Source organism: Diplotaxodon limnothrissa, linkage group LG15 (assembly GCF_057381915.1).
Source record: "Diplotaxodon limnothrissa isolate DT_005_m linkage group LG15, D_limnothrissa_male_GT1.1, whole genome shotgun sequence".
Lineage (NCBI taxonomy): Eukaryota > Metazoa > Chordata > Actinopteri > Cichliformes > Cichlidae > Diplotaxodon > Diplotaxodon limnothrissa.
Window position 1 is genome coordinate 41,145,199 of NC_140610.1, and position 25,907 is coordinate 41,171,105.

A 25,907-nucleotide genomic window follows, 5' to 3' on the forward strand; every position below is an offset into this window, starting at 1 on the left:
CATTATAAATTACACTAAAAAAAAAAGAAAATACAGTAGCTACTGTAATAAAACATGCTTCAACCTCAAACAACAAAAAAACCAAGATACACATGCGCATAAATATATTTATAAGTATGTCAGTAAATATGTCACTGATTCGATGATTTAATTTCCGCTCCTTGTATCTTATGGAAAAAAATGTCGACACGGATTTTTCTATCTAGGCTTGTTTTTGCGACCATATAAGGTCACAGGTGAGACATTTCAGCGGCACACTGATGGATGATCCAGCAAAAAGAGGCCTGCTGTTGCTTTGCTCGTTTGTTTCGCTGGTAGCGGTGGCTATAAACCACGAGATGGCCTGATTTTACCTGAACTCACTTGAAGCTGAGGATTTAGTGTTATTTAACAGTAACTTAAAAAAACATTATTTTGTGACAATCATCCTGTCAGTCTCTTCTGTAAATGCACCTTCAAAAAATGGCAGCAGCTGCATTTCTTTAACAGCCACAGGCCCCCTGTAAGTTTGTTAATCTGGTCCTCAGATTTCTATTTAAAGGACTCTGTAATGAATAGAAACACCAACACAATCTGGTTTGGAGGTTTTAATAACTATTTGTCACATTTGTCATATTCATAAATACTGACAGCATTATAAGTACAAATTACTATTCGTCCCTACATATAATCGTAATAAAGTGGAGTTTCCACTTAATCCTCTGCTGCAGTAGCACATTTTCACCAACAGGGTGAGCCAAAGGGCCATCTGAGAATTTGCAGTGCTATGACTGCAGACCTGGTAGAGATGCTTAGCTCATGCACGTTCCCTCCCTGCCACACGACACAGAAAGGCTTCATTGTAGCGAGTCAGCTCTTCATGCTGCTCAACAAATGCATATCTGTCTTTCAGGGCATTGTTATGCACAATCTCACCCTTATTATCCAGCACAGGTGGTAAATGTGTAGTCAGACTACTACACACCGTGGTCTCCCCACACAGTCAAAGTGGAAAAGTAAAGGAAAACAATTGAGTCCTTGACCCATACAGTGGCTCTGTTTGGCTGTGGGGGCATTTTGCTGGTATGGTTTGCAGTTCTTCTTCATCCTTAGAGGAACGTGCAATACAGGATGATACTATCTCAGTATTTTAAGATGACAGCAAATCACTCTTTATAACAACCTCTTTTATACCAAAAACAAATCCACAAAGACCACGTAAATAGTCTGAAAGCAGTGAGTCAAAGGAAAAGCAGAGCTTAAGCAGAAGACTGTGTTTGTACATGACAAGGTTGTGTCACACCTATTACACAAGTCCTGTCAACAACCAGTGGTACATCCCAGAGGGACTTGTTTTATATTCCTCCAGCCTAACATGAAACTACTTCTTGAAAGCAGAAATCAAATACAGAATCAATAGAAAGTCCTGGGGAAATACCATTTAGCCTTGTGCTAAACTGAAAGAGCAGGATTTCCAGACAGAAGTTCTTCTATGTACATAATAGTATGCCCGCCATTATGGCAGCATTGGGACCCCCGGGGATGTACGAGCATTCAGAAGAAGGCACTGGCTAAGAATGGAGTCATGTTGTACTATTACAGCATGGCTCCATCACAGATAAAACGCAAATGTAAACAAAGAATTTAAGCAGAAAACTGTGAGTGGCATTTGACATTTCATGCGTCACAGTTTTTCTTGCTCTTTCTGCAAAATCGTAAACAGTTTCCATCTATTTAGAAACAATTTGCCGACTTCATTTGAACTTTTTTGCTAACCTGGTCTCACCCAGTAAAACATATTTTTGCAAAGAGATGCTCTTCTACTTTATAATGCTACAGCAGAGCTGTGTTTAACATTTCACATCTTACCCAATATCACATTTACTTAACTTCTTACTTGATTCACACTTCTTGTAATCATGCTGGATAAGTAAGAAGTGAAACTGGACACTTTCAAAAGGAAATAACAGTATTACACAAAGTCATGTGAAAAAGAAACATTTCACAGGACTCTATCCAGTCCTCTGCAAACTAATTACACCCTTGCTGCTTCCATAGGAATTAAGAGGGTAAGCAGCAGCCAGAAGCTGCTAATTAAATGAATTTGATTAATTGATTATCCAGCAACTGTGACCACAGCTATAAATATAGATCTTTAAATCTGATGTTTTGGTAGTTTGATAGTCTGAAGCATTCAGGCATGCTAACACAAAGCCAAAGTGTTCCCACGAGTGGACCTAAAAGACCCGAAGGTTAGAGCACACAACGTTCAGAAAAAGTGCAGAAAACACAAGGGCTACATCTCAGATTCTACTGGCCTCATTTATCATGTTAAATGTTAAAATTCATGACAGTACAAATACAAACAAGTATGGCGTCTTTGAAACCGTTACCAGGAGAAAGTCTTTTCTCTCTATAAAAACATGGCAGCACAGCTTAATCAGAATCAGAATCAGAATACTTTATTAATCCCGAAGGAAATTAGGGTTACAGCAGGCAGCACGCTAATGGCGCATGCCAAGTTTGCAAAGTTGGATCTGAACAAACAATAAAGCTTCTGCAACAACGTCTTTTAGGTAGACCATCCAAAAATGGAGATGTGCCATGATGCACAGCACCATGTTTGGAGAAAATCAAACACAGTGTATCAGGCGCAAACACTTCAAGTATGGTGGTGGAGGGATCATGATTTGGTTTGTTTGCAGCCAAAACCACCAATAACCATGAGCTCCTCTATATGCCAGAGTATTCCAGAGTCAAATGTGAGGCCATCTATTAAACAGCTGCAGCTTACATACAATTCTTTCACGCAACAGGACAATAATCCCAAACATACAGGCGAATCTGCAACCGAATGACTGAAAATTGTAAAAAAGAAAAAGAAAAAAAAGAATCAAGGTGTCGCAATGGCCCAGTCAAAGAGATTTGCCGACTGACATGGTGCAATAAGACCTCAAGAGAACTGAATAAGGTCTCTTCAAGAAATGAATGTCCAAACTTCAATGATTTTGAAGCAACTTTTGAAAGAGGAGCAGGCCTCCACAACAATGTGAGAGACTGATATTGTCACAGTCTGGCAGTTCTCCGCTGTTGTGTATGTGTGTGATGTTTTGTGTGTTTCTCCCTTCCTCCCCTCCCTGTGTTTATGTTTTGTTACAGGACGATCGGGACCCGGAAGCTTGGGCACCGAGGGCAGTTCATCCTGGAAGCGTTCCCGCGCTGGAGCTTGCCACACCTGCAGCTCATCAGCTGCTGCCAGGTGTAGCTGATTACAGTCTGCACCAGCGTCCCTTCTTAAACAAGTAGCTGAGCTTCAGTCGACGCTGGATCGTTGAGTTCGACTCATTAGCACAGCCACGGCTTTCTATTTTTGAAAACCTCTTTACCGAAAGGTACCTAGTCATCGTTTGTGTTTTGGAATTTTTTCACTAGGAGTCGAGAGCGGGGTGTTCCACGGGAGCAGAGCCACAGCGGGGGATCGGAGTTCGTTGTCGTCACGATTCACGCCATGCACGTTTGCACTGTGAGGAATTCGGGAGGAATCATCTTGGGAGCCACACTGCTGGAGCTTGCACATTTATTGTTCGCTGTAAATAAATGAACTGCCTTTTTAGAGTTAAGCGTTTGGGTCCTCTCCTTACCTCAGACGTGACAGAAAACAATTACTTCAATTCAATGACTTAAGTAGCTGCAGCTAAAATGGCTCTGCAAGCTATTAAATAATGGGGTGTACTTAGGTTTCTATTTCGTTTTTCACATGACTGTAAAAATAATCCCCTGATAATATCAAGTTAGTGCTGCTAAAGGTTGTTCTGCAGGCTACTGAATCGTGGGATGTGAAAGCTTTCTTTTTTACATGACTGTATATAAATCCTGTGAGATACAAAACACATATAAAACATACACACTTACAACATGTGTTGTTCTATTTCTTTTTCTTATGTGAATGCAAGATGAGCTGAACAATCCATTCCCAGCTGATTCTCGTTTACTGTAATCTTGACTCTTTACTGTGTTTCTGTATATCACTTAAGTCCCCCAATACAACTGTCCTCCGTTAAGTGCCGGTATTGGGGGGGTCCAATTTGTAATTTTTACTCCATATATTTTCAAACTTTATAGAATTTCAAGAGTTTTGATGTGTTTAATAGTTTTACCACGTTTTGAGAACACGTTGGAAGGATTCAATAAACGCTGCTCATGTGAAAAACTGTAAGAGTGACGCTGCATATTTTAACTGTGAAAACCAGGAAGTTTAATAAAATAAACATAGCATAATTACATTTATTTAGTTAACTATCTGACCACTGACACCTCAATAATGAGGGCTAAATTTGTGGCCAATTCTCACAGGAAAGCAGAGAGCTTTGAATCGCAGTGGATCTAAAATTAGCTCCAACCAGTGACCCAACACTGACTTCACGCCTTCCTCAACATATGAAGAGGAACAAGTGTGGGAGCTGTCAGCCCACAGGGTACTGAAATACAGCAACAGTTAAATGTTAAGGATAACTTCATCAGAAATAATTTATGCTAACTTGTCAAATGTTACATTAAAGCCACCACCTTGGAAAGGAAATTAACTGAATACATTAACTGCAATCTACAAGCTTCATCTACATAAAATGGGACAGGGTGAAAAAACATGGACAGTGTGGACAGTGCTCAGTCCACAGTTGCACAAAGCTCTGAATGAAAAGTGATTTACAAACAGAAAAAGGGCAGAAAGCCTTTGGCTTAATGAAATCATTTGCTTACTATGCAAAGCATTTTGCACAGAGCACAGGGGACATAGTAAAAAAAACAACATCAGCAAACGCCTGTAGTTTGTAAAAATGTGAACCTCTCTTCAGTGCTACTAGCATTTGTGGAATGGTTGAAGTAAGGTTAGATTTCTCACACGAAACCTTTACTCAAATGTAATAAAGTATATTACTACTACACATCACAAGATGTATGAAAATAAGAGATTAAACATATCATATTTATATTTATGTCAAAAACCGTGTGTCTGGCATATGGCCTACAGGCAGGATGACATTCAGAATATGTTAAGCTTGTTATTAACATGTAATCCATCTGCGCGGATGGGAATGGTCACTAGCAGGGTGCCCTGTCGGCATGTGGTCTGCAAGTGGCACACTCGACTGCAAAAAGCACAATCAATCCAGTCTTCAAGCTCCGTATTCATCATATAATTAAAGCTTCTCATTGCTCACCCATATGTTGGCGCAAATAAAATAGGGGTTCTTGCAAAGCTGGTCTGAACTAAAACGCTTTGCTGCACAAGAGTAAAAGGGGGAATCTATGCATGTCACAGCAAAGTAGTCAATATGGTATCTTCCAGATCAGTGGTGGGATTATAGGCCATCCCCCCCTCTTTTTTAAAATATCTTCCTCGTATTTAAAGATTAGCACCAAATACGATTACTTACAATCTCGCGTGTAATATATCGGCTTTTCAAGAAAACTGCTTGTGCTCGCAAATGAAATGTCACATAGCCTGAGCAGGTGTTTTCCTGCCATGAATGAGTTGCTAGCAAGCAGTAGCTAACGCTAGGCTGCTATTGCATAGGTCAGGTGGAAGAATCAAAGCACAAGGAAACAATCTGGCAGTGTGACCATCCAGCTAACTTTCAGTGTCACTGCAGCGTTTACAGTGTAGTCGAATGAGAGCATTTTTATTCAATTTTGTAACATAAAAACAAATAATATATTCCCTAATGACACAATTACTCAAAGACAACATAATGACCCCCAGGCTATTCTACAGCTAGCTTAGCTGTAATGCCTAGCGCAGAATGCACAGGCGAAAGCAAAGTAGCCCCTCAACGTTACCTTATTTATTCCGAGCGCTGGCAGTGTAGCTTCTGCTGCTCTCATCCGGACGACACAGCCACCGTTTGGAGAAGTCTTTGCAGAAGCCCTCCAGTCACTGGAATGTTTACAAGACTTTAGCAGTGCCTGCTTCGTGTTACCGCCACTAAACAACAAACAGACGTTGGCTGACAGACAACAAAAATCTGTATATTGTAGTGCTCTTGTGTGCTAGGAGTGCTGGAGCGAGTCCATGGGCAAAACCATTCGGTGTGTAAGAGTGGGGGGGAAGCCTGAAGGAAGTGCTGAAGTTTGCATTCGCAATTTGGCAACTACGTGACATTTAGCACCCTGAGCGGCTTATATGTTAAGTCAGCACATATTATATTTATCTACTAAGTAGCTGTGAAGGAAGGGAAAAGTGATACCACTACTGCGAATGAGATTTCGTACATCTTCAGGTCGTTGTTTAGTGTAGGTACAGCTCTTCCTCCTCAACTCACTGATACAAACACAGGACAGCTACCTAGCAACTGTGTCGCTGACCATGGTGCTAAAAACAACCCTGCATTTAATGGGCGCGTCCCGCTCCGAGTTCATTAACGTGTCCAAAACTACAGCCAGATGTGCCACATTTTAAGACTCGTGGGGAAGAACCTGTATTTTCGGAATACTAGTTTATGATAAAGTTTTATGACAGATGTGAACTAAAACATTTTATTTATTTATTTTCTTTGTTATTTTTAGTTTTTTTTTTTTTTTGGGGGGGGGGAGAGAAGCTTAAAGTGTTTGTTTGTTTGTTTGTTTGTTTGTTTGTTTGTTTGTTTGTTTGTTTGTTTGTTTGTTTGTTTGTTTATTCTAGAATAACAGTATGGCTTTTCCTTTAACAAAAGGGTCGCCACAGCAGGTAGCTCAGCATGTTTGATTTCATTCACCTGACACGCTTCCTCCCTAAAGAGAGATTTGTGTCTCCAGCTGGAACTGAACTAGCAACCCCTGCTTGCCGAGCAAATTTCCAAACTACTGGTTATAATCTTTTATCATCCGTTGTTATATTCTTATAACCGTCTTATCTGCATTTCAGTTAACAGTGACGCCTCACAGCATGAAGCCCATGGGTTTAATCCAGCATAGGGCCTTATTTGTATTGGTCTTATATATTCTCTGTGTGTACACCTAACCTCTCACCCTGTGACAGCTAGGACAGGCTCCAGCCCTCCTTCAACCTTAAATTGGATAAGCAAAAGAGAAGGGTTGGATGGATGCATGGATGGGTTCTCTCTGGGTGCTCAAGAATCCTCCCACAGTTTAAACACATGCATGGGGTTATGCATGAGTGGTCGCCTGCCTGTCTGTGTTAGCCCCATCTCGCCCTATGACAGCTGGAATGGACATCTTATTTTGTGAGCAGCTGTATTTTTGTGATATCAGCTTAGATTTATATGTGTGTGTTTATCCTTTAAAACGTGCTTTAATAAATTCATTTATTGCAAGTAGAATGACAAACTTCTGTTAAATGCCAAAAAATGACACAGTGGCCATCAGGTCAAAGGCCATATTAAATCTTTTTATGAAAACAAACATTAACTTGAAAGACGTTTCTATTGAAGAGGTGAAACACGAAAAGAAAATATAGTCAAATATACCAATAAAAACAAGAGCCAAAAACAGCAACACATTAGGTTACAGCAGTTTTACATAATCAGTATAATGTAGACATAAGTCCACTATTTCTGACTGGTACCTGAAGGCAACATTGCACCGAGCAAGCCTTGCCGGGGTATTCCCATATGACCTGAACGCAGCACAAAACGACAGCAGTCAGAGGTGAAAAGTCTGGATCATGTTGTCATTCCAGCGGAGGCATACTTGAATGACAAAAGGACCTTGATCAACAAGGCGGTGAGCAGAGCACATCGAAGTTCTGTGCACAAAGGGAAGACATTGATGTCGTTTTCAACCAGCCAGCTAGCAAAAGCTGATATTTGTTAACTAGCTAACGGAGTACCCCCCGTTAGCTAACCGCCACCATCATCGCTCCTAGCCAGCTGTGGATCGCCCTGTCTTCCTACCATGGGAAACGCAGCAACTGCCAAGAAAGGCAATGAACAAGAAAGCGGTGAGCACCTGGAAAGCATCCAGCTGGCCTCGCAGCCATTTAACATTAGTTATTGTGCAGTGTGAGCTTGCTTATAAAAGTGAGTGGAGAGCAGCCTTTAGCAGTTGTCCAGTGTTAGCGGGAGACTACAGTAATATGGTTTGCAGAGAAGAACCATCTTTGGTAGGGCAGTTTATGAGGTGTGTTTGCGGTCTCGTAATGATTCGTGTTTGTTTACCTCAGCGGAAAACGGTGCTACAATTTTTACAGTCAACTAATTATTGAGAAGGATAATCAAGGATGTGGTAGTGTGATCCTCAGCATCATATTCTTTGGTTATCTAAATCAGTCTGTGTTAAAGACAGCATCTCAGAATAAACTGTATTAAGGCTATGCACTATAACACTATAACGATTAAACGACAAAGCATCGTTTGCAGTTTCCAAAGGGCGAATATCGCGTGTGTAGACCCAGATAACATCAGCAAACATTTGTTTCCACTGAAGCCGCAGAACAAGGCCTGGTCAGTGCTAACAACAGGTATCTGATAACCACTGACTCACAAGCTGACCAGAATGCTGCTTGATGTGGTTAAACCAGATTAATGGTCGTGTAATAAAACATGTAATTGCTTTGTTTTCCACACAGTGGCTGCATAAAAAGAAATGACACTGTCTTTCCCACCTGGTTAACACTGATGTGCCAAGTCAGCTGTCAACAAGTCTGCTGTAAATTAAAGCGTTAATGCCTCTGATCACTGCTTTCTTATAGTGATATTAAAGTGTTGTCCTGATACTGTAACATCCAAAAACAGCAAAATCTTAGTCAAACTGCGACTACTGGAGAGGAATTTTGCATCCTAAAGCACTCTATTAATCACTTGGAGACGTAGCCAGAAGGCACTCTGTTGTGTTTGTGAGTAGTGACCAGCCTAATCCATTAAACTGTGCCATTCCAAGTGTTCTGTCTGGAGAGCACTGTTCTTGACCTGCTTTCTGTTTGGCACTTGTTCACACAGTCTTAGCGACTCATGAGACCTGTAGTTTCTGCAGGGAGGGGCTTGGAGTTGAGTAGAATAACACTGTGATGAATGAAGAAACTTAACACACTGTTATTCTGTGTTATCTAGATTTCTGTTCAAATATTACACATTAAATTAAACTTATCAATACTGGGTTTATAGGTACAGAAAAAAATGTTTTGCCATCAGGATGTTGGTCAGTATGGTTCCTACATATACATATGCAGATGTGGTCAGGTGTTTACATCCACTCATCATGGAAGTGAATATCATAGCAATTTTGGGCTTTTGATGATTTCTTTGAAGTGTTCTTTTTCCAAGGTGGATTGATTGTATGGCATACGTCCTTAATGATTTTAAAAGCAAGAATTGGACCAAAAGTTTGAATATTTTCTTTAATCCACACAGGGTCAAAAGTATGCATACCAAATATATATATGACTTTTAAAAAGTGTAAATGTAACTGTTTTTTATATAGCGCTTTCCTACTCTATCTGAGCACTCAAAGCACTTTACGCAACTTGCCTCATTCATTCATTCACACAAGCGTTTTGTGCTATGCTTTTTCTATATAATTGTAATTAGACTCTGCAACCATGTTCTACCGTTTTGTGCTAGTTCTGGTCGTTTTTCTTAGTTTATTTCTACTTTTTTCACGCGTGTCTGGGGACCCAGAGCAGGGATCCTTTGTTTACAGTAAGGATCAGCTGTTAGCGCTGCGTCCCGCAGCGGTACTGCCGGCGGACAGACCCGACATTCCCAGCGAGCTGAGGAGGAAAAGACGGGGGTGTCATGCTGGGAAGGAGCGCCGTCGCCCGAGAAGGAGACGTTATCGACCATCTCTTCCTTCTGTAATCATTGGAAACGTAAGATCTTTGCCCAATAAGATGGATGAGCTCACGTCGCTAACCTGGTCACAGAGGGAGTACCGGCAATGTAGCATCATGATGCTAACGGAGTCGTGGCTAACACCGCTAACTCCGGACACAAGCGTGACACTACCGGGATTTCAGATGCTGCGAGCGGACAGGACGAGAGAGCGGTAAGAGGAAAGGAGGGGGACTGGCAGTTTTTGTGAACGACAGATGGTGTAACCCTGGGCACATCACTGTGAAAGAACAACTCTGCAGCAGAGACATTGAGCTGTTAGCCGTTAGCATGCGTCCGTACTATCGGCCCCGGGAATTCTCGCATGTTATCGCAATAACAGCGTATGTCCCCCCCCTCGGCCAACGCGGATGCAGCCTGTGACTCTCTCCACTCAGTGGTCAGCAGACTGCAAACACAATCTCCGAGAGCCCTTCTCATAATATCAGGGGACTTCAATCATGCCTCTTTGGACTCCACACTGCCCACCTTCACCCAGTATGTGACCTGCTCAACCAGAGACAATAAAACACTGGACTTACTGTATGCCAATGCAGAAGAGGCTTACAGTTCATCACCTCTCCCTCCACTGGGCAAATCTGACCACAACCTGGTGCACCTTGTCCCTGTGTATGAGCCCTTAGTGCGCAGGGAGCCACCAGCCACCCGCACAGTACAGAGATGGTCAGAGGAGAGCGAGGAGGCTCTTAAGGACTGTTTTGAGTCGACTGTGTGGGAGGTGATCTGTGACGACCATGGAGAGGACATCGACAGCCTTACTACATGCATTACTGACTATATAAACTTCTGTGTGGATAACACTGTACCTACCAGGACTGTACGGTGTTTCTCCAACAACAAACCTTGGATTACCCCAGAAATTAAAGCTGTCCTCAAGCAGAAGAGGAGGGCCTTCAAATCCAAAGACAAAGAGGAGTTGAAAAGGGTGCAGAGAGAGTTGAGGGGACTGATAAGGAATGGGAAGGAGAGCTACAGGCAGAAGATGGAGAACCAGCTTCAACAAAACAACGTTGGTGAAGTCTGGAGAGGCCTCAGAACCATCTCAGGCCACAAACAGCAGAACTCTCTGCCTGGGAGGGATGTGAGGTGGGCAAATGAACTGAATCATTTCTTCAACAGATTTGACTCAGCCATGAGGCAGTCTGCAACATCGGCTGCAGACTCACCCACCCCCACTGCTGCTGTTCCACCTCAGACACTTCACACCTCCTCTATTCACCCTGCTCACTCCTCCCCACCCCCAACAACAGCATCCAATACACACTCAACACAAGGCTCCAGCCTGTCTCTCTCAACCACCCAGGTTAGGAGGGAACTGAGGAGGATTAATGGCAAGAAGGCAGCGGGTCCAGATGGCATCAGCTCGAGGGTCGTTAGGTCCTGCGCGGACCAACTGTGTGGGGTGATGGAGCACCTCTTCAACCTGAGCCTGAGGTTGGGAAGAGTCCCACAGCTCTGGAAAACCTCCTGTGTTGTACCAGTGCCAAAGACTTCACGCCCCAAGGACCTCAACAGCTACAGGCCGGTGGCTCTGACATCCCACCTGATGAAGACCCTGGAGCGGTTGGTCCTGGCTCAGCTTCGGCGCCTAACAAGCTCATCACTGGACCCACTTCAGTTTGCCTACCAGCCTGGCATTGGAGCGGATGATGCCGTCATTCACCTCCTACATCGTTCCCTCGCTCACCTGGAGACCGCTGGAAGCACTGTGAGAATCATGTTCTTTGATTTCTCCAGTGCCTTCAACACCATTCTTCCCTCGGTTCTGAAGGACAAGCTGGAGAACTCTGGAGTGGACCATCACCTCACTACCTGGATTTTGGACTACCTCACCGACCGACCACAGTATGTGAGGACTCAGGGCTGTGTGTCGGACAGGGTCGTCTGCAGTACGGGGGCCCCACAGGGAACGGTTCTGGCTCCGTTCCTCTTCACCATCTACACTGCAGACTTCTCCCACAACTCCACCCAGTGCTTCTTGCAGAAGTTCTCTGATGACTCTGCAATAGTCGGCCTCATCACTGATGGGGACGACAAGGAGTACAGAGGACTGACTCAAGACTTTGTGGACTGGTGCCAGCTGAACTACCTCCAGATCAATGCCAGTAAAACCAAGGAGCTGGTGGTAGACTTCCGCAGGCACAAGCATTCTCCACTGCAACCACTGAACATCCAGGGTATGGACATTGAGGCTGTGGACAGCTACAGGTACCTTGGTGTTCATCTGAACAACAGACTGGACTGGACTCATAACTCAGACGCCCTCTACAGGAAAGGCAGAGCAGGCTGTACCTGCTGCGGAGACTCAGGTCGTTTGGAGTGGAGGGCCCACTCCTGAAGACCTTCTATGACTCTGTGGTGGCTTCTGCTATCTTTTATGGTGTGGTCTGCTGGGGCGGCAGCATCTCTGCTGGGGACAGGAAGAGACTGAACAGGGTGATCCGAAGGGCCAGCTCTGTTCTAGGATGCCCTCTGGACCCAGTGGAGGTGGTGAGTGACAGGAGAACGGCGGCTAAGCTGTCATCCCTGTTGGACAACGTCTCCCACCCCATGCAGCAGACTGTGACAGCACTGAGCAGCTCCTTCAGTGGGAGACTGCGGCACCCACGGTGTGGGACGGAGAGATTTCGCAGGTCTTTCCTCCCCACTGCTGTCAGACTCCACAACAAAGACTTTAACTGAACAAACACACACATCCACACATGTGCAATAATACTAAGTGCAATAATCTTTTCTGGCATCGTTGTATTTTTACTCAGTTGTATATAGCATTCGTATTCTATTTTTATCTTATTGTATATTTTTATTCTATTTTATTCTACTGTATATAGTATATTATTTTATTCTATTCTGTACAGCTGTGTACTGTATTTATTCTTATTGTATTCTAATTTTTGCGTCATAACTTTTGCACTGTCCACTTCCTGCTGTGACAAAACAAATTTCCCACGTGTGGGACTAATAAAGGTTATCTTATCTTATCTTATCTTATATAAATGCTTTCTATCTAACATTCACACACATTCATACTCCAATGGATGCATCAGAGAGCAACTCGGGGTTAGTGTTTTGCCCAAGGATTGGCATGCAGGCTGTGGCAGCCAGGGATCGCACCAACAACCTTTCAGTTAGCAGATCACTACCTGTCTTTGCCAGCATTTAAAATAATTTGTTTGTCAGTACTTATTGGGATGGACCAATACTCAGAGTAACGAGAAAGTCCAAGGAACTCAGTGCAAGATTGAAAGTTGTAGATGTACAAAAGCTGAGGTATCTAAACCACATACAGATTGTAAGACAATCAGTTCAAACAACTGTATGAAATTACAAGTTAATTGGATGTGTCACCACTCTGCCAAAGTCAGAAAGAATACCCAAATTCTCACCCGCAGATGAGAGTATGTTCAGGAACAACCAAGGCTCAACCCTGTCATGAACTGGAAACTGCTGGAACACTTGTGTCACTGTCTGCAATGAAGCAAGTCTTATAGTGCCATGAACAGAGGCTGAACTGCTACTAGTGGTACTGGTACATTTCACAAAGAAGGAGGACTACCTCCAGATTTGTCAACTTCACCTCAAACTAGGGCTGTTTGATATAACGATATATATCTGATGACGATATAGAAACATCTATCGTTTCATTTTACGCTATCGTTTGTTTCGTGGTGTCGCAAAATAAACTGTTTACGGCAATATTTTTCATGGTTCTGATGGTCACTGTAGTGGCTATATTCATTTCTTAAAGTTCTCTCTTTCTCTTATATTTAATATAACCACACTACAGACGAACAAGCGCCTGTTTTTATGCGTTGTGGTTAGCAACAACGACGGTAACAGCATCGCGTGTCCGCTTGTTTATGTTCCACACAAACCTTTCACAATAAAGCTCAAGATCCTGTTGAGACTTTTCAAAATAAACTGAATCACGTGAAAGAGCAGATTATTTACTGATGAGAAGTAAAAAAGAGCCGCCAGGTGCTAAAAAATAAACCTTAGACTCAAACGTTAGAACAGGCTTTTCCCCGCAGCACGCCGTGTAATAAATACTCACAAAGAAAACAGCGCCGTTACAACTTATGTCTAAAAATGTATCGTTTCATGCATCGGTTAAAAAACTCGACTCCAGCTACACGAGCTGGAAACACTTCACACAAGTCGAGCTGCCCGAGATTCACAAAATTTACAGAAAACGTTACATTTTTGTAATGCGGTTTTCGTCCTGGTCGCGGAACACTGGACCAGCTCTTTATCCTCTCCAGGATACTTGAGGGTGCATGGGAGTTTGCCCAACCAGTCTACATGTGTTTTGTGGACTTGGAGAAGGCATTCGACCGTGTCCCTCGGGGTGTCCTGTGGGAGGTGTTGCGGGAATATGGGGTGTCTGGCCCATTGCTACGGGCCATTCGATCCCTATACAACCGTTGCAAGAGCTTGGTTCGCATTGCCGGCAATAAGTCGGACTCGTTCCCGGTGGGTGATGGGCTCCGCCAGGGCTGCCCTTTGTCTCCGGTTCTGTTCATAATTTTTATGGACAGGATTTCTAGGCGCAGCCAAGTAGCGGAGGGCTTTCGCTTTGGTGGCCTCAGAATCTCATCTCTGATTTTTGCACATGATGTGGTTCTGTTGGCTTCATCGGGTGAGGGCCTCCAGCTCGCACTGGAACGGTTCGCAGCCGAGTGTGAAGCAGCGGGAATGAGGATCAGCACCTCCAAATCTGAGGCCATGGTTCTCAGCTGGAAAAGGGTGGAGTGCCCACTCCGGGTCGGGGATGAGTTACTGCCCCAAGTGGAGGAGTTCAAGTATCTCGGGGTCTTGTTCGCGAGTGATGGGAGAAGGGAGCCGGAGATCGACAGACGGATTGGGGCTGCAGCTGCAGTAATGCGGACGCTGCACCGGTCCGTCGTGGTGAAGAGGGAGCTGAGTGTAAAAGCGAAGCTCTCAATTTACCGGTCGATCTACGTCCCTACCCTCACCTATGGCCACGAGCTGTGGGTAGTGACCGAAAGAACGAGATCGCGGATACAAGCGGCAGAAATGAGCTTCCTCCGAAGGGTGGCTGGCCTCTCCCTTACAGATAGGGTGAGAAGTTCGGCCATCCGGGAGGGGCTCAGAGTAGAGCAGCTGCTGCTCCACATCGAAAGGAGCCAGCTGAGGTGGTTCGGGCATCTGACAAGGATGCCCCCTGGGCGCCTCCTGGGTGAGGTGTTCCAGGCATGTCCCACCGGGAGGAGGCCCCGGGGCAGACCCAGGACACACTGGAGAGATTATATCTCTCGGCTGGCCTGGGAACGCCTTGGTATTCCCCCGGATAAGCTGGAGGAGGTGGCTGGGGAGAGGGAGGTCTGGGCCTCTTTGCTTAGGCTGCTGCCCCCGCGACCCGGCCCCGGACAAAGCGGATGAAGATGGTGGTGGTGGTGGTGGTTACATTTTTGTGATTTATATCGTTATCGGACGATAGATGTCTTATATCGGGATATGAGATTTTGGTCGTATCACACAGCCCTACCTCAAACTGCTAAATGTTTGAATCCTTGACACAGTTGCATATTCCAACAGTTCCAGCAGGTCAATGATCCAAAACACATCAGAACTGGTTTTGGAATGAATAGAGAGGGCTAACATTTAACTTCTGGAATAGCCTTTCCAAAAGACCTGACCTCAACCCTACTGGGTCTGTGCCAAAACACCAACCAGTTTTAACAAACTCTATTAACTCTCCCAAGAAGAGTGTGGTCAAATACAAGAATTTCGCCACAGTCTTTCTGATTGCTACCAAAGCCAGTTGGCCATAATGCAACGTGGAACATTTAACCAAATAATTGTGACTTGCGATCAGAGAAAATCCAAAATGGATTTTAAAGGCACTGAAGATGACAATAATTTCTCCCTAGAAAAAGGACAGCTCAACGAAATCATCAAACGTCCAGAATTACCATGGCATTTATGCCCATGATGAGTGTATGTAAAAGTCTGACCACTACTGTATACTTTGCAAGTGATTATAAAAAAGACAAAAGGATAAGATCATTGTTTTATTACTTCCCAACAGCAGTATATTTGAGAAAATACTTTGCAACTCACCATAAAGATAGCACTTGATTGCACACTAACATCTGCTCTGCTGTGATCGTACTCTGCTGCATGTGCTGCAGATAGTGCTGAAAGTATTGTAAACAACAGTCAGAGCTGTTCTGCAGGACAAGCTACGAGTTCACTACATTCTACACTGTTTTCTTAAGTTCCCTATTACCAAATATCAAACAACATCAAGATTTTTCCCCGACTAAGAATGGACGTTTGGTCGCCAACTATGCCAACACCAGTATATATGTGCCATTTTCTTTATCTGCTTAAACGACAGGATTCCACTTTTATTGCTGTTACCCAAATTGGTGTTAAGCCCCCCCAAAAGTCACCTTTTTACTGCCCCAGTATTTGCAGAAGTGTGCTTTAAAGGGTCAGCTCAAAAGAGTGACTTGGAGCAAATAGGAAAGCTCTTTAAAAAACTGCATTGTAAAGCATAACCACCAGAGAGCACAATAAGCCAGAGATAACTTCTCTTTCATGTTTTTAGTGGGTGTAACAGGCTTACCGATGTCTTATCAGTCGTCTGAATTAACCCGCTGCACTGTGGTTTTGACAGGACTTTGCATGCATGCTGTTTTAATTTTGTATATCTTTATCAAACCAGTGTTATCTTTTGTGAGTGAGATAAAAGAAAATGCCTTTAAATGATTCTGCACAGAATTACTGGACATGCAGTTGGCCATAGAAACTGAAGCAGAGCACTTGAACAGGAAGCTTAACTTTATGTGGTTAGCCAAGCATCGCAGAGCCTTTGAGCACATACAGGAAGTCCCATCGATGCTCTGTCTCAAAACGTACTCACTTTGCCTGTGAGCCGTCGTTCTCACACACCAAAATATTTGCCTCAAAATGTCCCAGGGAAAGGATCAGTCCTTCGCCAGCCGTTTTTTTAACAAATGCAAAAGTAAAGGTAGCCAAGAGAACAGAGTACAGGAGAGCGACGTGCCGCATATCTCTGAGTTCACCATCATGTGGGATAAGTGCAGTAAGTGCAGTTCATTGCTTTACTCTTAGATTTGCCCGCCACTTCTTGGGTTTCAGGTTTGCATTTTCTACCTTTATAGTTCCGTAGAAACACTTATTAAATCAACTGATTCTGTATAAATTGCATTATTTCGAATTATTTTTTGGCACGCCTCTATTTTTGTCATTTGCAAGAAGCTGCCTAGTTTGATTACTGCTTTTAACTATTTAGAGGTACCTTAACCATCAATTTAACAACCTGTATTTGTCCATTTTTTTAGATCTACCAGAGAAGGCATAACGCTTTGTAGTGCAGCCCATTTGTGGTGCTTCAGCTGCTTACATTGTCTTAATATCTGTGTCTTGTCATTGTGTAACGTTTTGCAAGAAAGAAATGCATTTTATGTAAACCTTTAAAATGTCTCTTCAATCAGTGTTGTCCTTTGTTCTTCACAGACCAAAGAAGCCTCTAAAAGTGGCACAAAAGATAGAAAGAGTTCGATTTAATTGCTGAATACAGTCTAGTGTTAAAAAAAGACTGTGGGCTAAAATAACTGCTTGTTGCTCAATTGTTTAAAAAAAAGAAGAAAAAAAAGAAACTATTTTCTTGATGTTGCACAATAAGACGTAAACTTCCTTAAATATTTTAGCTGACGTTTTCAGAGACGATAAAGGAAGTCACCAAACCAAAATAATCACATTACTTCAGTGTAGAAGAGTTTTATAAGTTTTAAATTTAGTCTGGTGGTAGGCTTTGCCTTACGTTGTCTCCTCTGTTATCATTTTGTTGTGTGAATCTAAAATGTGTTTTACATTATTTTCTTTCAAGACTTCATAAATGCTTCTTCCTCTCTTTCTCTTCTCCATCATTTCCATCCATGTGGATGAATGTTCCTGCAAACCCTTGGTGAACTGTAGAGACTTTTGGTATGCTCATTTTTCCATGAGGCGTCCCGAGTCAAAGAGTGAAAGTTTGTTGTCTCACTTTTAGTCAAACGCAGCCTTGACTGTATAGATTTAAATTGGTAGCAACATACCAAAGTGTAGCGGCACTGTAGGCACCATCTGATGGCTCTTTGACTTTGGAAAGCTCATGTCTGCAGTGACTTTCACAGTACGCTGTCTTTCTGTGGCTTGCTCTGTAGTCTCAGATCTGTTCTGCATTTTGTCTGTCTCACTACCTGCCTCACTGCCTTTACCCCCACCTCCTCCTGAAAGAGATGCAGAATAGCTTGCCTTTAAATTGGCCAACTTGTAAAGTCCTCAGAGCTCTTTGCATCACTTTATGAATTAACATGTCCTGCTAAGGTGTGTGGTTTGAGGGTTTGGGTTGTTTTTTTTTCAATAGAAATATTTTTTCCTCTTTTGTCAAGTATGACATTTCCTCCCTGGTACTTGACCTTTGCTTGACCTTGCCTTGATTGTGTGAACTGCCCTTGTTTGTTTTTCTTGAACATGTTAAACTATCCCAGTTTGTTTTCCTGAGCATGTGCACTGACCTTGTCCGGTTATCTAAACTCTAATTCTAATTATCAAAACCGATCTTTTCTTTTATAGTGAAAGAGTTCTTAGCTAAAGCCAAAGAAGACTTCTTAAGAAAATGGGAGTGTCCACCACAGGTGGGTTGTTGTTTAAGGGTAATGTATAAACGTTTTCTCTGATTAGTACACTTTGTACACTTTTTTATTCTTATTTGAGTAAAAATGAGAGATTCAGTTGTGCCTCGTCATTTCCTTCTTGTTGACTTGAATGCTGGCCGATTGCATAATTGTGTCAGAGGCATGTGCTTCAAAAACATTTCCATTAAGCTTGTGTTTTTGAGCTACAGTGCATGAAGATAAACAGCTAGTGGCTTCCATAAGTACACATAGTTTAACATTTGCTAGTGTTGGTTGTTTTCCTGCCACTGATAATGTGTTTCCTTTAGTGCACAACAAGCCTGGATGACTTTGAAAGGTTCAAGACCCTGGGGACTGGATCATTTGGACGAGTAATGCTCGTGAAACATAAAGCAACAAACCAGTTCTATGCCATGAAGATCCTGGACAAACAAAAGGTAAGCGAATGGCTTGCATTTGCATCCATAAGAGCTGGTGTTGTAAACTGCAAAGATGTTGTGTTTCTCATAAAAGGAAATGGAGCGTTTCCTCTCAGCACTAACATTATGTTTTTGAAAACCTCAAAGGCGCCTCACGCCGCAGTTTCGATCTTTAAATACTGATGTGAAAGTTTAGAGGCAGATTGGCCTGCCGGTAGTGCCTTGCTCATGTAGCAACCTCGTGTTCCCCTGAATTTCACCATCAGCTCAAGAGGTGAACCTGTTTAGCTTTTGGTTTCGCTCAACAGTTACAACCACAGCTTTCACACTTTTTTTCCACTGTATGGATGTTATTGTTTGTTTCTGCAGCCATTACTTTCCACTAGCGTCCTCCGGTACAGCATGAGACTATACCGTCGAAAACATAAACTGTATATCCTCTAAATGTCCTGCTGAGCGATGTCTCACAGTTTGTTCGGGTTGGTGATGTCTTGATGTCTCAGAATTAACAGTAAGCTTATAATCTACTTTCAGCTTTTGGCTGCATAGCTCGTGGTGTGCACAGCGTCACTGGGCAGCGGTTTCTGCAAGGTTTTGTGCATCAGCTCGTGTTAAATAGATTTTTTATCTTTCGACTGCGTGACCACGCAGCAATAACAGGACTTAAACACCACAGGAAGTCCTTAGTGATGGATTATCTATCTTAAATTGAATAGTTTGATTTTAATCCCTCACCAAAATTTACTCTAAACTGTGTGGAGAGTCACAGAAACACAGTTAAAAAATGTAAAAATGTAATACGTTTGAAGCTGCGGTAAAACATGGAAAAAAACAAGAGGGCACCTCAAAGAGTTATTAACATCACCTGGAAAATCATCGGCCACCCCTTTCCCTGCCTGAAGGACCTCTACAGCACCCGCTGTCTCAGACGGGTACACAGCATGGTGCCGGTCTGAGGAACACCCGGGACACTGGGCGTTTTATCTGCTGCCCTCTGAGAGATTTGGTCACAGACAAATAAACCCAGGGACAGTTTTTACAACAAGCCAACGACTGTAATCATTGCTAATACCTGACCTGATCTGATTAGCTATTTTCTTATGTTTATGTCTCTGCACGCACATTTCATTTTTACACTTATTGTATATATTTTATTCTGTACGGATGTTATTTATTGAGATTACCGCTTGCCTTTATTTTAGCGTGAGTGTGGGACAGCACTGCAACTTCGTTGATATGATTTTTTTGTTTATGTCTCTGCCTTTTTTCTTTTTTCCCCTTTAGGTGGTGAAATTGAAGCAGATAGAACACACGCTAAACGAAAAAAAAATATTGCAGGCCGTCTCCTTCCCCTTCCTCGTCAGACTGGTGTACGCTTTCAAGGTAAGGACAAAACAAAGGTGTAAAGATTGTATTTGTTCCAGACAGTTAATCCTGTCGGTTAATTGGCCAACATGTCGTCATCACATTTAGATTAAATACCAAGTCCCCTGGTTGCTTTTGTCCTGTGACAGAGTTATTTCACACAAGATGACCGAGTCCAAAGAACAGAAACTTAACTTTAAACTGCACATGTGGTTAGTCTCTTGTCCTAATGTCATTAATTTCTCATATTTATATACATATATATATGTATTCTTTAAATTAACAGGACAACTCAAACCTCTACATGGTAATGGAATATGTTCCTGGTGGAGAGATGTTCTCACACCTCAGACGCACTGGGAGGTTCAGGTATTATGCACATAATTATTGTTAGCGTTCGGTTGTTTTTTGTTTGCGATTGCTGTTGTAGCCACAAATAGCTGAACAAAAGCAATTTCAGGTGTTCTGTTTTGGTCTGTCAGAGCTATAAATGAATTAGAAACCTACACCTATATAGTGTTTGACTGAGTTGTCTTTCATTCAGAAGAGACTTGAGTTCCTTCATATTTTCCGTCAGTATCTGACTGTCTGTGTTTCCTTCTCTCAGTGAACACCATGCTCGATTTTATGCAGCTCAGATCGTGCTCACCTTTGAGTACCTTCACTCCTTAGACCTCATCTACAGAGACCTGAAGCCTGAAAACCTGCTCATAGACCAACATGGGTATATCCAGGTATATAGTCAATGTAAAGAAATAAAAGTAGTGGAAAGGCATCAGCAAATCAGAAACAGTGTGTTAATAGGACAGCCTGGGGGCTGAAGCCTTCAGATGTTAGTTTATAGCTGGACAAAACTGAAGCAAGATACATCTTAAAGACTTTAGTTGACATTGTTCTGTGTTTGCAGTCAGTCTAAAACCAGACCTGAGAGGTTGTGACATGTACGTGCTCGATGTTGTCTCTAAAATAACGTTCTATACGTAACGTTCTATAAGTCGTATTAGCCTAAATTATTGTAAATAAACATATAAAGAAGACAGGATTTTTAATAATCTCTACCGGCAGAGATTAGAGCCACTGAAACTGTCACTAGATTAAAAGCCATGATAAAAAGTCTATTACACCGAAACAGATCTGCCAGTCTGAAATGTTAATTCGAGTGGTAAACTCTGCGTTGTAACCTGGTTAAACAGTTTCAGAAAACCACAGTTCTCACAGGTCCTGTGTGTAGTTCAGTGGGTTTTGATTTAGTGCGTTTCTGCCTGTGACAGTAACATTTGTGTCTGTCAAACCTGTGATAGTTCAGTCAACCTGCACTGTTATAGTCCTGCATGGTTACCTTTATGTATTTATTCTTCTTATAACAATTGTGTTGTTTTTTTTATCTCAGGTCACAGACTTTGGCTTTGCCAAAAGAGTAAAGGGCAGGACCTGGACGTTGTGTGGAACTCCTGAGTATCTGGCTCCAGAGATCATCCTCAGCAAGGTGAGGCTTCATACACAGTTAGCCCATCTTACATGTTTGAATGTCCGGCTGGAGGCTGCTGGGTGATGGTTCAGTTTGTGTGCTGACCTTTGTGCACAAATCCACATTTATATTGAATCAATTGTCATTTAGAAATTCAAACAAACAGCTAATTGATCTCACTCCAGTTAAGCACATTTTTCACTGGCAGCCTTTGACACCGAGTGTCAGCTGATGTCTTTCCTTACAGATTTGAGTCAGTGCTGAGGTTAAATTATTCTCTGTCCCATATAACTACGGGATATTACTACATCAGGATATAATCCTTGTATTAGTCATACAGTGTAGATCTAGAGGCCCACAAAATAAGCCGTGGAGAGAGCTCTACCAGTACTGCCTTTGTTTTGTTTAAAGCTCGTTCTGCTGTAGCACAGAGGCTTTACAACAACGAGCCACTGTCCTGGTCTTTATCTGTCTCGATCGTGGCTCAAGAGTTGCGAGTTCGCCTTGTAATCGGAAGGTTGCTGGTTCGAGCTCTGGCTCGGCCAGTCTCGGTCGTTGTGTCCTTGGGCAACACACTTCACCCGTTGCCTACTGGTGGTGGTCAGAGGGCCCGGTGGCGCCAGTGTCCGGCAGCCTCGCCTCTGTCAGTGCGCCCCAGGCTGGCTGTGGCTACAGTGTAGCTGCCTCCACCAGTGTGTGTGTGTGTGTGTGTGTGTGTGTGTGTGTGTGGGCCATTTACATTCTTCAGTATCGCTTCATATGTTTAGAAACGGGGACACTGAACCTTCTCTCCTCGGGGACTGTTTTTGCAAAAAGAGCTTAAACATAAATATTAATACATCAGATAAAATAAATAAATAGTAAATTACACATTACTGATCTTTCTTTGAAGTCATTTATTTAAAAAAAAACAGTGATGGAATTAATTAACATTGGCATTACATGTTATAATTAATAAAATGAGAGCCTGAGAGTCCATTTTACCAAAAATGTTCTTGAATTAAATATTAAGTATCTGGTCCGGGCCTATAGAGGCCCCCTATGACGTCTTCCAGGTAGTTCTTTTGCTACTGGCTCAAAGAAAGTCAGCTCGTTCCCATTAATGTTCAGCGGACATGTGAACTCTGGCTTTAAAACGAAAAGTCTGACACGGAGAGTAGATTATATCATCAGAGGCATCAGTAGAAACATCAGACTAGATAGAAATGACTTTACTATTACTCTGTACTTGGACAAGCGAGTACAGAGGGTGGTCAGTTAAGAGATGCCCCTTATCCTGGAGGTCAAAATTGCAACTGTGCCCTGTGTTGGGCTTCTTTAGCTCTCTGAGTCAGACTATCTCCAAATTTGAGATAATTTGTTACTTTTGCTTTCTAATTAAAAATAGACCAAGAAAAGTCTTTAAAATTTGATGAAACATTTTTTTTCTTTCAGGGCTACAACAAAGCTGTGGACTGGTGGGCTCTTGGAGTTCTTGTCTACGAGATGGCTGCTGGTTACCCTCCTTTTTTCGCTGATCAGCCTATCCAGATTTATGAAAAAATTGTTTCTGGCAAGGTATGCAAAGATAAGCAGGAGCAATGTTTGAGCTTTACTTTTTCCAATGTTTAAATGCTCTGATATTAGTTGGTGAAGCTAGATGAGTTTAAATATCTGGGGTCAACCATCCAAAATGCACAAGAGAGGTGAAGAAGAGAGTGCAGGTGGGGTGAAGTGGGTGGAGACGAGTGTCAGGGATGATTTGTGACAGAAGGATAGCAGCAAGAGTGAAAGGGAAGGTTTACAAGATGGTAGTGGTGTTGTGATGTGCGGCTTGGAGGCAGTGGCACAAGAGCTGGAACTCTGGGTGGCAGAGTTTAAGATGCTCAGATTTTCAGTGGGAGTGACCAAGAGGGACAGCACAGGATGAGCGGTTTGGAGACAACGTTAGAGAGGCAAAAAGGAGATGGTTGAACATGGAGCTGCTGGGCCAGAGTAAGACCTCAGAGAAGATTCATGGATGTAGTGAAGGAGGACATGCAGAGGATTGGTTTGGCAGACGAAGATGCTGAGGATAGGGTGGAGGCAGATGATCTGCTGTGGCAACCAGCCAGAAGAAGGAGGACACTGCTGACTACCATCGGGACCAGCTTGCTTTTGGCTTTCCAGTTGTTCTTTAGTGCTTTTAGCTGTTTTATTTCAGCGTAATAAGCGAAACAGTGAAAGTATTTTTCTGCAATTTGTGTTTCATAACCCACATCTTTGATTTATTTATGTATTTTTGCAATTCTGCAGGTTCGATTTCCCTCTCACTTTAGCTCCGACCTCAAGGATCTGCTGAGGAACCTGCTTCAGGTTGACCTGACAAAGAGATTTGGGAACCTGAAGAATGGTGTCAATGACATAAAGAATCACAAGTGGTTCTCCACAACAGACTGGATTGCCATCTATGAGCGAAAGGTTGGTGTTGTTTTTTTTCCCAGGGAAAATAATCAGTGTGTTGCTCGCGCTTCCTTTTTTGGATGTGGTTCATATTAAAATGGAAAATTCATATCCTCCTAAATTCTCAGGTTGAAGCTCCCTTCTTGCCAAAGTGCAGAGGACCAGGAGACACAAGCAACTTTGATGACTATGAAGAGGAGGAGATCCGTGTATCGCAAACAGAAAAGTGTGCGAAAGAGTTTGCTGACTTCTAGTGAACGAGCAAGAGTCCCAATCAGGGCTCTTGTGTTTTGGGATATTTGCACTCCGCTGAGGGTTAAGATGGAACTGAGGCCATCACGTGCTCAAACAAATGCCTAGTTCCTTCAGTCCACACAGCCGAATGAGCTCCTTTTTTTGCCATGATCCTGCGTGCTGTTAGCACTAATCTATACACAGGCACATTATGCAGACACCCCTCGTGCTGCAACACAGAGTACCAGACCACGTTCCTGTTGTGTTTCTTTTTTTTACCTTGTTTTCTATGTTTGCCACTGTCTGTGTCCTGTCGTCCCTTATTTAAGTTCTTATTTGAGAAGCAACTTGAAGACGAATATTAATCTTACTTTGAAGCAGCTAGCTGGTGTTGCACATGATGTGGTTTTTAGGCTTTTGGATAACTAAGGGACACTTTTGGGCGTTTTGGGCAGAGCGTTTAAATATCTGATATCTCATTGGCTGTTACACGTTTTCTGTTACATGACTTAGTTTCCCGTAGGATTCGGTTTAGTATTCCTTAATCAGAAACACTGAAAGTAAATCTAAAGCTAAAGCCAGGATTTGAAAATAGACGGCGCCTCTCGCTGCTGCTCTCCATCTCCGTCCGAAGCCCCTCCCATCAGCCGAGCACAGGCTGCAAATGCAAACTTTTGGCTTCACGCAACATCCAAACCCATCTCTACAAGGTGAAAGTTAGAATTCTAACCCACGGCACCAGTTTGTCTTTATTTCTGTGCTGATGTTCTCCTTCCTTTTTATACCACTTTACCTGGTGTCGTTTGAAAGACCCGTGATAGGCCAGAGTCTCCCGTCACATGTCGCGTTTCGAGTGGGCTTTAGTGGAGATGCAGCAATAAAGCTCCCTCTAAGATCATTTGAAGCTAAATATGATGAGAGGTTAATATAAATGTTTTCTTTTTTTTTTGTCCAAAAAAATGCCGAAAACATGTTGCCTAGCCCAGCTTTAAATATCATTATTTATCCCTCTGTTGCCCTCGAGACCTGAAATTGTGTATTTGTGCATATAGATGTATGATTTGATTTCTTTAAAGAACGTGTTTCCTTAGGGCATGACCACAATTCAATGAAGGGAAAGAAGCGGTGATGGCTTCTTGAAGTTTTGGCACGCTCAAAGAAGCGGATCAATATTGACAAGTGTTATTATGAAGCAGAAACTTGTCAGTGTTGTGCTGATCAATCTGTAGCATCGTTTATCCATATCTGGTCGCAGGACTTTTCCTTTTTACCTCAGTCTTGGTGTGATATTAGCATAATGGAATGAAGTAATATATTTTTTCTGGTACGGCTATGTTAGAGAGAAAGGGAACTAAGAGAATTTGAGTATATCACTGTGCACAACACAACATTTACATGGTTTGTTTTATACATTAGTGCGTTTTTCAGTAATTGAAAGGTCAGGTGGTGATATTTTCGTGAGGTTTTATCATGAAGGGGAAGCAGTGTTGGTCTCATTTAGGTTGCTGTTTGTTTTGTTTTTTTG

At 42.8% G+C, this 25,907-nt stretch overlaps 1 protein-coding gene across 2 annotated transcripts; it reads left to right on the forward strand.

The window, feature by feature from the left end:
* Positions 1–7,614: 7,614 nt before the first annotated feature.
* prkacba (protein kinase, cAMP-dependent, catalytic, beta a) lies at positions 7,615–25,882 on the forward strand. 2 transcript variants are annotated; one of them, XM_085373394.1, is made up of 10 exons: positions 7,615–7,915; positions 18,414–18,475; positions 18,784–18,912; positions 20,179–20,277; positions 20,546–20,628; positions 20,867–20,993; positions 21,650–21,745; positions 23,162–23,284; positions 24,002–24,166; positions 24,277–25,882. In XM_085373394.1, exons 1-10 carry the CDS (start codon positions 7,870–7,872, stop codon positions 24,400–24,402), a joined length of 1,056 nt encoding a protein of 351 aa, XP_085229520.1. In that variant the 5' UTR covers positions 7,615–7,869; the 3' UTR covers positions 24,403–25,882. The 2 variants fall into 2 exon arrangements, with proteins under 2 accessions (XP_085229520.1, XP_085229519.1); XM_085373393.1 differs by lacking the exon at positions 7,615–7,915 and adding an exon at positions 16,686–16,878.
* Positions 25,883–25,907: the final 25 nt, after the last annotated feature.